The sequence below is a fragment of the Accipiter gentilis genome, chromosome Z (assembly GCF_929443795.1).
Source record: "Accipiter gentilis chromosome Z, bAccGen1.1, whole genome shotgun sequence".
Classification (NCBI taxonomy): Eukaryota; Metazoa; Chordata; class Aves; order Accipitriformes; family Accipitridae; genus Astur; species Astur gentilis.
The window spans coordinates 7,375,807-7,389,113 of NC_064919.1; the positions used below are offsets into that span (position 1 = coordinate 7,375,807).

The following is a 13,307-nucleotide window of genomic DNA, read 5'->3' on the forward strand; positions in this document are numbered from 1 at the left end:
AAGCAGCTGCATGGTGCCTAGTTGCTGGATGGGCTTAAACCATGACAGACTGTTTAAAAGACATTTTCCACTGCTACAGTAAGATCTTTACAGTCCTTCCTGACATGCTTTTGATACACGCCCCATTTTGTCGTCACTATCATTTCTTATTCTTCACAACCTGCTAAAGCACTAATGTACAGTGCCACCTCATCACCTTTATCTTTCATTTGGCCTTCCTAAAAAGCAGCCACCTATTAATGCTGTATTATTGTCTGATGGCTATTTCAATGTGCTTCCGACTCCCTTAGCAACTCTGTGTCAGGAACCAGAAGATCTAGTTACCCCACTTTGATGCCGCTCCATTAGTATAAAGACTCCTGCCATGTCTCTCAGACTCAGCATTTGCTAACTAGAATGAACAGTATTTCATAAATTGTGTTGTCCTCTGATTATACTGACAGGTCATTGCTGTTATGAACACAGAGTTCTGTCTTTCAGATGTCCACTCTCTTGAAACTCTGGATTTCTTCAGCTTTACTAAACACTTGCCAACCTCTTTAGCATTGCAATAGACACAGATATGGTCTCTCTTAAATCTTTCAATTTTTCTTAGAAATGAGTTGCTGGCTTCATTAATATCTCTGTTCCTGCTGTCAGTGTCAGCTCTAGTTCCTGGTTCTTCCCTTGCTGGTTAATACAGTGAAACTGGACCTCAGCCAAATTTCTCATCTGCTAGACAGTTTTACCTCCCTGCCTTTACCAGTACTCCTTCCTGCTTCTTTCCTCTGGCCCATTTCCTTCGTTTATATCTTTTCTTCTTTGGTTCTATTCCAATATCTATGAAAAAAAATCATAAAATATCTAAAACTGCATTTTATCTCTTCTGTTACTTTATATCCTTTCCTGAAGCCTGTGGTGGCTTTCATGGGTTTGGTCAGGCTGCTCTATTATCCCAGACTGCTTGATGATATCACCTTCCTCTCTGGTAGTTTGTCTGCATACAAGTCATTCCAGTTTAACTTTGGCGGATAAAATCCAATGAGAGAACTATATTTAAATAAGATGTGTGGTCCCCCTCACTCCCCCACCCCGGTAAACTCCATGTGCATTAGGATACTGGTTTCACTCTTTAGGAAAAATCATATTTCTAAATGAAATCATCTGGTAAATGTGAAAATGGGACAAAAGTATACCCTAGCCACGTAAGTGTCCTCAACAAGAAAACAATGCTACTCTAAGCATATCAATGTAATTAAAGACTTGTAATTTTTCTCTGAAGTCAAGATCTGTGAAGGACTCTGTGACCCATGAGAGAGGAAGATGATTCTTTTCAGTGCTTAACTTTGTGTATCTCTGTGATCTATTCATGGTGCTAGTTGCTGACCAATTATTCAAGGAGGCAGAGTACCCTTCAGAGATAATAGATAATAGCATTCTTCTGTGTGTGGCTGTTCTGCAAAATAAATGAAGTTGACTAAGCCATTACAGTAATTGCTAAGTTAATTACTTAAGGGTAGCAGGAGCTTTTAACATATGCCTCCAGTTTGTTCAGGTTTTAGAAGTACAAGAAAGGCCAGCAAAGAGAACACAAATTTTGGTTTGTGAAAGATCAACCTTTAACTTTTTAGCTTTTCCTTGAATATAAGTGAATTTACATTATGCAGCATTTCTTTACCTTTCAGATACAAGAATGCACCCATTTGCCTGTCAAGATCTCTGCACCAATTTATACATACCAAGAAATATGTCAACATGGAATGAGCAGAAAACTTCCTAATATTGCCCTATTGGAAAAAAAAAAAAAAGAAAGTTAAATCAATTAATCAACAACAAAAACAGAAGAAATCTTTGCCCAATTTATTCTGCATGATAACAAGTTTTATTAGCAGTCCACTTCCTCTTTTTCAAAACAACCCAGAACCAACAGAGAGAAAGAAGCTTCATAGACTTGCTGGCCTAGCCAAAAACATGATAAGAGATTAGATGCACTACTGATTTGATCCCTAACAATGATTCTTGCCTTCCCACGTGTCATGCTTTTCCACTTTCCTTTTGACTTTCTTCCTTTGGTCCACCTTCCTGCATTTTTCCATTTTCAGTGATGTTACTTGTTATTTCTTTCCATTTTCTTGCATTTATCTTTTGTGCTTAAAATTTCTTACTAGTTTTGTTGCCATTCAGGACACTAGATTATGTCATGACCCATTTTGCAACCTTTTCTTATAATTGAGCTGCTTCTTTTACATCAACACAACTTGCTTTCCTCTTCAGAGCATGGCATGTTGCATCAGCATGTAATAGAAATGTCAGCAAAGAACAACCTCACCTCCTGTTGGCATGTTAGTTTCATTAAAGGCATTCAGGACTGCATATTCTGGAATAGATCTTAAATGATAGGTACCAGTATATTTGGGTTGTAAAAAATTATTACAGAAGAAAAGTATTCACATTAAGCATAAATTTAAATTGCTAATTTGCCTTTACTTGCTACATCAGTCTAATTCCATATATATATAGCATTTAAAGGTAAAGAAATGGAAAAGTTCCTCATTGGTTCTATGTGATGTTTTGGTTTTATCAAACAGTCTAAATGCCACCCATGAAGATTTCCTTCAGTGCAGAAGAGGTGCAGAGACATTGTCATGATTTCTGTTCTATTCTGCTCTGTGAGGCCTGATCGCCATGTAATTTCCTTATCTATACTGAAGTAAACACTTACTTAAAGTTTATTTAAGGCAAATCATGGCAATATTTTAGAAGAGCTGAAGTTTGTTATTTCCCTGTTGGTTTTAAGTGCTGTTAGATCTCCTAGAAACTTAAACTTGGTTAATATGGTCCCTTTAACCATTCTCCCCACCATGTTACTCAGGTGGAGTAGCTGGGATCAGCTGAAAAATGTTTTACCTCAGTCCTGTCATCTCTATGTTGGAGAGACAGATTTCTTCTTTGTCATTTATAAAATAGGTATTTTTAGCTGTACTGTTATTTCGAACCATGTACCTGAACTTTTTAACTGTGATTTATCTAGCATGTCTCTTACCAGTTGTATGTCAAAACTTAACAGTAATGTCTAGACAGTATTTTATCCTGTCAGTTTAGAGGTAGGAACACAGGAGTCTGATGCTTATATTTTCTTTCTTGTGACATAAACAAAATTGCATTAATGCTTGGGCCAAATAAGAACAGCTTTTCCTAGTCTTAGCAGCTGATATACAACAGTTTTCAGATTTTTTTCCAAAAGCAAACGTAAAAATGTAGTTAGTTAAAACATAGAAAAAAATGTAGTAGGAAAAATATGTGGAAAAAAGTCTGTGTGTAATTCTTCCTCATGTTTTCCCCTTCGGATTCTCTGAGTCATACTCATATATGTGTGTATATCAATAATACACTTCCCTACATATAATAGCAAGTGGGAATTATTGTTACCACAGAAATTCTTTTTGAGGTTTAAATAAGCATGGTAGGATAACATAACATGCCACTGCTATAGGAAGAGTAAGGGTATTTTAACAGAAAAGTTATGCTCAAGTCCCTGGTAACCCTACAGGAAAGCAAGAAACAACTCTGTGCTAATTTAAAGTAGGATGGCAATGCAGTGTTATTAACCTAATGGCTTGCTAACAATGTAGAACATTTAGGCAATACATGAGTTTATCTGACAAAACACATCTATGATGTGACCCCGACTTACAATTTTTTTCCCTCTAAAAATGCACATTTTTTGTCCTCCACTGTTTTTCTGTACATTGAAATGTGGGAATAATCAAGTTTCATAGACAGGTCAGCATAAGTTTCTGGGCAGTTCTGATGGATAAAGTGGATAAAGCTGTTTGCCAAGGGTCGTGGCATGACTCATCCTCTCTGCCACACACCATGTTCCTCACCTTCCAAACCTTGCTTGACATTACTCTTAAGTGCAGAAGCCCGTTAAGAGAGAGAAAAAAACCACAAACAAACAAAAAGAAAACTACACACACACAAAACTAAAAAGACAAACAAATCTGAATACGTGTCCAGCAGTAAAATTTGGAACTAAACCAATAAGCCATCAGGTGAGACTGAATTGAGAGCTCTAGCAGCATGAGAGCAAGTCCACTTACTGTCCTTGGAATGGGAATCCCACTAAAGTCAATGTTAGATGTGTACAAAATAATGACAACTAGAACAGCAGTGCTAATTGCATAGGATTCAGAGAAGGGAGAAAGAGATGTGGAGAATAAAACAGAGGCAGATAGCATGCTGCTGCCTGTGCCTTATTACTTAAGGTAGCAAGATACCCTTTCACCTGCAGTATATACCTGCTTGATTTGGCACTGCTAAGATACAGCAAGTGGACCCAAAAAGCAAGTTTCCAAGTGAGTTTTCATTTGTGGCAGGCAGTCTTTCCATCAGCTTGGAAAAGCAGCTCCCAGAGTTGTGTGTTATCCCACACAGCTGGATAGCTTCTGCAACTTGGACAAACTCATTTTTAGCTAACTTAGCTGGTTTTGCATTATGTTGCCTTTGTCATCCATTGAATTGCACCAAGAGGATTAACAAAAGGCCACAGCCTGTCAGGATCAATAGTAGGGAAGCAGGTGTGGAAAAAATACAGCAAATTAGTCACCAGTGGTGCCTGGTTCTGTGCTAACAGCTAAGCTGCTGCCTGTCTCAAAAGGCAAAATATGCCTGGAAGGATGAAAACCCCACCTAGAAAACCTTTCTCATCCCATCTCTGACCTTGGAGCTGAGACCAGAGCCAATAACCAGGCTGTTGCCGTCTCTGTTCCCAACAGAAAGAGCAGCTGGAGGTTGCCCAGCACACTCCTCACCATTTGTCCACCGTCTGAAGCTCTTGGTTGGCCATGCATGTGGTCTGTCTTGTCACCAGCAAGGATCCAAACTGTCCTGTTGCAGACAACTGTTTAGCGAGGGATTTTCTGGGGTTCACAGAGTGTATAGTTGTTTGGCCATTCACCTTACAAATTCTTTGATGGTACTTCTGAAGAAAGTAGTTCTGGGGGAAAAGAAGTATTGTCTTCTTCAAGTAACGTGCTGGACTCTGTGATAACGCTCTGGTGTCCCATCTTTTTCCTTCTTACACTCATCTTTTAGATACTTCTGCCATTTAGATACAAAGATAATTTTATTCAGAAGGAGCAGCTTTGTCAGAAACCCCATGAGGAAAGCAGCCAGGGAGCCAGTCTGATAAGCCTCAGTGTTTACCCTATCTTCCATGATCAGATCACTGTTTTGAAACAGATCGTTTCCCGTTGTATTAAGGAAGCCCAGGAAGCAGGATTCATTCCTCATTTAAGATTACTTTCACAGCAGTAAGCTAGAATGCTGCATCCAGAGTGCTAAACTTATTTTAAATGAAGGGATTCTGGTTTGCTCTGTGTTTAGGCATTTTTGGTTTGTTTGCTGGGGGGGGGGGGGGGGTGGGGGGGGGGTGTTAACTCTTTTGTCAACTCCAGAAAGACTAAGACCATTCATATTGCCATGCTACCCAAAATATGCAGTTAGGTGAATTTGGCCCTGCTTCTCTCCGGCTGCTGGGTAATAAAAGCCTCTTGGCCTCTTACCAAACCCCAGTCATCTCATTTTTAATCCAGAGTCCCTGCCTCCTGCATGTCTTCTGCATTTCTTCTAGACCAAAAAGAAATTATGCAGCATCCCCCAATCTGACATCTGCTTTTCCTCAAAAGCCAGATGTTCTTCCTTCTTCCTCCTAGGTCTGGGAGCAGCAGCAATGCAATTTTCTGCCCCACAGCCTTTCCAAAGAAAAGGGTGCATCATCTCTTTTTCTATAAAAAAGAACTGGATTTTAGGAAACTCGAGGGTGGGAGGCTTATTTCAAGTGTTGCATCTCCCTTGGAACCTCCAAGGACGTAGGAGATGTTCCAAGCTTAGAAAAGCCGTGCTTTTCTTTCCTTTCCCAGTTTACCATCCCCTCTGTTCTTTACACTTACTGAGATATAAACTCAGGCAATGGCTGCTGCAAGGGCCAGAGGAGGTGGGAAGCAGCCAGGGAGAGAGGTACACCACCGCATTAGGATGCTAATGCTGGAGTCAGAGGTGGCAGCGCTCCGGGCAAGTCTCCAGGCCTTGCTGGCACAAACTAGCTGTTGTTAGAAAGAGCGAGCATTAGCAGCCTGAGTCAGACTCTCCCTCCTGCCCCTGTCCTTTCTGCCAATATTTATTGACTTGACTGTTTCAGTATTAAAGACCCAACATAGTTGAGCTCTGATTCAGGTTTCTTGGTACTAACCACCCCAAAGCATAACATTTCTCCTCCCAAGGTGGACAGAAGTCTGTGGAACGTCTTTGTCCCTGAAGGAAACAGGGAAATTTGCAGAGCAACCATCCTGGCTGCCTTCACTTTCTTCTTTCTCCTCGTCTTGTGGAAACAGTGTTAGCAACACTTTCCATGGTGCCTTGCCTCAAATCACCTCTCTCCTTGGATGCTCTCCTCTGACAGGAGGAAGATGGGTTATCAGAGCAGCCCTGAGTCTCTGCTCACCTCTGGGAAGAAGTGAAAAAGAAAAGCAGTTGTATGGGACTGCTCTGCAGTAATGATTTTTCACTAGGTAGGAAGGTTTCTCGTCCTGGTGAAACAGCTTGCAGTGCTCAAGTTTGTTCATTCTTGAGGAAGCTGGTGCACTGGCTAGTCTGTGCTGTGCAGGTAATAGCAATGCTCCTGACACAGCACCTCCTGAGAAAGAACTACACATTTGAGATACCTGTTTTTTCTTAAGCAGATGCATGTTCACACTCAGCAAGCTTGTCTTTGCAATTACCACCCCCGAACGTGTTTGCATAATCATAAAATGCTGCATACCCTGGGTCTTTTGCTGCTTAGCGTAGCCAGTGTGGACAGAATAGTGAAGTCAAACTCGAAACTGCGGTTTAGGTGAACGTATCATTTAGCTGACAGACCTGTCAACAAGACTCAGAAGCCTAGGACTGTCTGGACACATTTATGAGCTACAGACCCTAACGTCTCCCTGCACCCGCCATGGCTGCAGACACACCACAGGTTTTCACAGTGCTGTGAGCAGGCAGCTGGCCAAGCAGGGTACTCTCTGGTGGGCTCCTCTCTGAAACCTCGTCGGTCAGCCCGTCTCCATCCCAGTCCTTCCCTCCTTCAGCCATCCATGCCTCTCTCTGGCTGATGACTTTTTTGCATGCATTTCTGCAGTTCTGACCTATCAATCCAGACTCATCACCGTGGGTGCCAGCAGAAAATTGCTGCCAGCCTTCACAGGGTCAGCCTCTCAGCAACATCTGCATTTGGGAACTTAGCCTTGGCTTTTGCTGATGTTAGAGAGAGGCAGACCAAGCCTTAGAGTCAGGCATCACATTTTGAGGCAGTTACATTGACCTGCTGAACACACACAGGGAATTACAAAGTCTTTCTTTGCAATCTGTTACACAGAGTGAGGTCAGTAATTCTTTCCCAGCGAGCAAAGCACAGGTGATTCATTGCTAGTTTCGGTCAGTGTCTCAGTGATACAGGACAGCAATATCTACAGAAGCGCTGAGCTTGCTAAATCAATTTTGCAAACTAAGCATGAGAGGACAGGCAAAAGGTACTGAAAGATGGAAATATTCTCGCTTTTGGATACATCTGCTGGCTGCCACCATGAAATCTGTGTTTTGCAGGCTTTTCCCAGGGCAGCACGTCCTATCAAAGAAGCCCCAGAGACTTAAGGTTGGAAGTGAGCACCTGCTCAAGCTGGCTGTCCTAAACATAATGATTTTATAGAGCAACATCAGCCTTTTTCTTTAGAGAGAAAAGAGAGCAGGGAGTCTGGAGTGAGGGTGTGGAGGAGAGGAGCCAGCCAGTTAAATAGGTGTTTGTGTAAGAAGTGAGGTCAAAATATCAAAGATAAAATAGCAATGAGTTTGAAGGAGATGAGGAAAACAGATGAGGAAAAACCAGACTGAGATGATGGGGAAATTGGGCAGGAGAGGACCAGATTTACATTTGAAGATAAATTGGACTTTCTTACTTTGGTGGAAGTATGTCAGAAAAGGAACTCAAACTCAAAAATTGGAATAAAGTACAAATAGAAAATGAGATATTTTAGAATTACACTGACATTTTTCATGTCAATATAAATAGTGCTATTTGATACAGTAATGGTTCTTCTGTTTTGTGAGTGTGACTCACGGCATCCCAGATCGTGAGGGGCATCGTATGCTGCCACCTGAATAAGCTGAGTCCATAAATAAAAATTGAATTTTGAAAAAAATTGCAGCACTGATAGGCAGCTTTCGAACAACCCGCAGGGAAATATGGGACATTTGTGTGGAGCCTTTTATGGATGATGCCATTCATCCACCTGCTATACAACTCTGTAAATATATTTATACAGCTCTATCTTCATGATTATGGAGTATACAGAATGGGTCTGCCTATATGGGGTGTAATGCTGCGAACCAGTTTGCCTTTCTGCCTGTCTGGCAGTGTACGCACACAGACATACTTGCAGCTAAGTAAATAATTATGTATAACTGGTTTATACACTCTACTACTGCGTAGGTACAAAATGCAGGGAAATGATCCTGCAGACTTAATGTATAGTATAGGTGATGGTTGTTATGGCATTGATCATATCCATTCTGTAAAAGATAGATTGCAGACTAATTCTTGTTTTTGTTTTTCTCTTTGAATCCTAGCAGAAAATGGACCCCGTCTACTTGTGGTAGCAGAGCAAGCTAAAATCTTCTCACACCGGGGTGGCAATGTCACACTGCCATGTAAATTTTACCATGAACACACATCAACAGCTGGCTCAGGAACCCACAAAATCCGGGTCAAGTGGACCAAACTCACCTCAGATTACCTCAAAGAAGTGGATGTCTTTGTTGCAATGGGACATCACAGAAAGAGCTATGGAAACTACCATGGCAGGGTGTTTCTGAGGGAAAGCAGCGAAAATGATGCCTCTCTTATAATCACAAATATAATACTGGAGGATTATGGGCGATATAAGTGTGAGGTGATTGAAGGATTAGAGGATGATACAGCAGTGGTAGCCCTGAATTTGGAAGGTAGGTAACACCTGATTTATACTCAAATTCAGATTTGTGCAGTGTTAAGGAATACCTGCTTTTTTTCTTCTAATACATCTGATACTGTATTATCAGTGATAACAGCAAGCTGAGAAGTGGGATTCATTGTGCTCTGGGGATCTCAGCCTGACAGCCCATGACAACAATCATAAATTAGAAGAACATTAAGACTTCTATAACTTATGCTAGCCTACAGCATATTCAGCTACCAGTGAGACCTGGTGTGAGGGGAGCCAAATAAGAATGACCAAACATAGTATGAAGAACTCCATATGTTTTTAATTTTCTCCTGTCACTTTACAGAAGTCATTGCATGTTTTTACATTAGACTTACTTAGGCAAAATTATATTAAATATTCCTCTAATATCCATTTTACAAAATTTCAGGACATTTTAGATAATCGAGCAAATACAAATCTTCTTACAAAGAGGAAAAATGTTAAAGTAGTTTTCCAAAGACAATGGTTTTGTTTTTTCCAGCCTTATAATTACATAAAATAGATCTCTCTACTGCCTGCCAAGACAACTCCTACATGTCGTCTGTAGTAATTTCTTTCAGCAATATTCTTGAAAACAACAGAGTACAAAGCATTAGAAAAATTAGTGAAATAGGTTTAAAGAGGACCAGAAATTCATCTTTCCTTTACTCTTATGAAATTCAGATAAATTTTATGAGATTCAATGCACGCAAACCAACACTTGGCCTTTTACCCCAAAGCACTGCACTGAACTAATTAGTAAACTAAAAATTGCATGAAGATGTCTCTCTTTTACCCTTATTCTTACCACCAAGTGTGTGCCAGAGAGAACTTTATAGAAGCCACGTTATCTGGGAAAAGTAGTTAGGAAGTGAAAAGGAAAAGGAAAGGAAAAGAAAAATAAAAAAGGAAAGAGAAGAGAGAAGAGAAGAGAAGAGAAGAGAAGAGAAGAGAAGAGAAGAGAAGAGAAGAGAAGAGAAGAGAAGAGAAGAGAAGAGAAGAGAAGAGAAGAGAAGAGAAGAGAAGAGAAGAGAAGAGAAGAGAAGAGAAATCACATCCCTGGCTCTCATACTTGTAAACAGGTGAAATAGATGACTTTCATTGAGAGTTAGTGTATATTATCACAGTTATACAGTTACCCTGCACAACAAGACTGGCTGAGTGTTTCTTGGAACCAAATAGAAGTCATGGGCTTGGCTTACTTCTTTACATCTATTTTTCCATTCCTGGTTGGAGGTTGCTGCAACCTTCCATTTCTGAGTGCAGAAAGGCCCTGCCCAGTTTCCATGCCAGCAGGATAGTCGATTTAGCTTGTTTCACCTCACATAAACCATCTTTGACAAGAATGTACACTGTTCTTTTCAAATTAAGGAGATAAACTGGACATACACATACACATGTCCAGTTTATGTTGTCTAAAACAGTTTTGAGTGTAGACAGAAATGAGTAGGAGGAAAAAAGCATTTTCCTTTATTCTACTCTGCTAGCCAAAGGCTCTCATGTGGTCAATCTCCTCTTCGCTCGGGTGGGAACTGCTGTGTTTGCTCCTTCCAGCTGCTGTTATTGAGACAAGCCACTAAAGGGCGAGCGGTTTCTGCCTGGCATGCTCAGCTTTACCTAACCAAAAGCAAAGTCCTCTGCCCAGGCTGCAGGTATGGGCCCTGGCATTGGAAGACACGTTAAGAGGTGGGCAGCCCCAGGGGACAAGAGCGATCCACTTCACAGGGTGGTTCCCAGACAATAAGGATGTAAATAAAAATGTGGTAAGTGCAGCTATTTACTACACTTGAGGAACAGCAAGCACCATGTAATCCAGGTCAGAAACACGCAACATCTCTTTGGCTGTGTTTAACCCCAGCACGCCTCTTCTCCTTTCGCACTGTTGTGCAGATGGTCCTGGAGCCCACCCCTGGGTTGTGACGATGCTCAGTGATTTGATATTATTCTTCTGACAGTCTCCTCGCATCCTAAGCACATACCTCCATCAGGCTTTGAGATGTTCCAGGTCAATAACTATATATCTTGTTCCCCATCAGATAGTGGGATTTCCCTGAGTTTTATGGCATTATGGTATTTTTGCCAATGAAAAAGGGTCAGAGCCAGTGTAAAATCTTTAACATGTTCATGACACCAGAGATCTGGACCAGATACTCATCTGGTGCCACTTAGCATCGTGCCTCTGAAGCAAAAGTTCATTAGCTTTCTGCTATTAAAAGCAAGGAGGTTCCAGTACAAATGCATCCTGCTGGTGCCAGGAGTGCTTGGGGAAGGGGAGATGCTGATGGCTGAAGCTTGGTACATGCTTGTGCACATGCAATTCCACATTTGAAAGGCAATATCTGATTGATACTAGAGTAAGAAAGCAATGAGATATCTTTTCTTTACTGCAGGCAGTAAGACAACCGAAAAAAGGACTGTTAGTCTAAACAGTGACTCCCCCTGAAGTATGCCAACTCCAGCCCATCCTGCACAACCACACCACTCCTTCCTGTTTTCCCCCACCTCCAAAATGAGGAAACTCGTAAGGACAGGAGGAATCATATTTCTCCAACCAAGATGTTCCAATCTGTCCTCAAAGGAAAGTTTATAGATATTTAACTAGTGTCTGGCTAACATAAGAAACAATGTCTTTTTAATTATTTCTGTCAGACATGGGACAGGTGTAAGACTGTTCATTTCTGATGTTCTAGAGTGATGTTTCCTAAACTGACAGGAAAATTTCATTTGCCAAACCTCATGGTAAAATGTAACCTTTCATGTGAGATAAGACTAGTGAATGTATCAGTGTCAGTCCTCCTTATGACAGCTAATTCTAGTGATTCTGGGTCTAAGTTACACTGAAGTTTCCTTCTAAAATAATAATTATTAAAACACACTTATATTTACAATGGACTTACGTAGTTGACGGAATGTATTCCTCTGTTGGCATGCCCCATGCTTATTTTTTTCTTCTCATCTGCAGCTTTATGTAGTGCTGGTTTTAATTGCTGTTTCATGTATTTGAGCAATGCAGAACAGATCAAGGAAAAAAAAATCAATCTTTGGACAAAAATAAAAATATATCAACCCATTCCAACATTCTACATCTGTTATAAATAATAAGGTTAATCTCACAGTGGGAAGGATTTGCATCAATAGCCTGATGTCCTGAGATAGTGGCCCTAAGGATGTTAATTGGCAGCAAGACAAAACCATTTATATCCAGGAATGCCCACTAGCAGTACAAAACAGCTGATCACTCCAATGTGAGCTCACTGTATAAACAGTATAGCTTTGGCTAGGTAAAAGCATGTTAATATATCAATATGAAAATAGTTGACCTCTACCTCAACGGACCTTTTTTCTTCTCCAAATGTGGTAGTGTTTTATTCTTATTAGACTTAAAGGCCTCCTGGGATTGTCATTAAATAAACTGTTCATAATAATTGGGTACTTTTAGCTTTGAAAAAATAGTGGATTTAGATTCAGTCTGTGTTTGTTACATACCTTACATGGTTTGGGTTTGTTTTCTTCACTGTTATTTAATGCAGAACCATACTATTTCCCCCCTGTACTAGACAGACAGTGCTGTCTCACAGCTACAGCTCAGGACTAGGATTCCTTGCAGTATTTCACAACCACCAGCTTTAAGAACGGTTCAATCATGTCACAATTATCATCCTGTTTGTATCCTTAAGTATAAGGACTAGTGTAAGGGCAGGAGGTTTGGGCTGGGCACGGTGGCTGCAAGAAATGTCAAGTACTGCAGAGAGCAGGACACTTTTTATGTTGGCCTTGTCACCAAACCCATTTTCTCACTGAACTGGCCTTCCTCCCCCCCTGCACATAAACTATGGATCATGAGTTTTACACTCTTTGTCAAATGTTCTGAGAGTCGAAAGCTGAACAAATTAACGGGTCTCCTGTGGCAGGTGGATATTGTTGACTGAGTCGTAAGCAAAGAAAGAACTCTCAGCTTACATTAAATTTTCTTTATATTGGTGTTTTACTGTTCTACACTAAATTTTCTTTATGTTAGTGCTTTACTATTTTCCTCTCTTATGAATACTAGGCACTGTAATGAATCTCACTATATCAGGTTTTTGTGCTTCGGCTTCCCAGGCAATGCAAAGGCTCCAGCACTGGCCCTCAGTTATACTGCTAAGGCACAGATTTTGTGTACTATTCCTTCGTGAGATTCATGGGCCAGGTGACAAAGAAAGTGGAACAATGCTAAAATGCCAAAGGCAGATGTTTTACTATATTAGAATTTTTTTTATTGTTTATGTCTTCAGGGAGAGGTGATAA

At 40.7% G+C, this 13,307-nt stretch overlaps 1 protein-coding gene across 1 annotated transcript in view; it reads left to right on the forward strand.

The window, feature by feature from the left end:
• HAPLN1 (hyaluronan and proteoglycan link protein 1) overlaps positions 1-13,307 on the forward strand; it is a 63,906-nt gene that overhangs the window by 36,833 nt on the left and 13,766 nt on the right. The window contains exon 3 of the mRNA XM_049794534.1: positions 8,650-9,021. Within this exon, the coding sequence (XP_049650491.1) occupies positions 8,650-9,021 (372 nt within the window). The remainder of the gene's footprint in view (positions 1-8,649; positions 9,022-13,307) is intronic.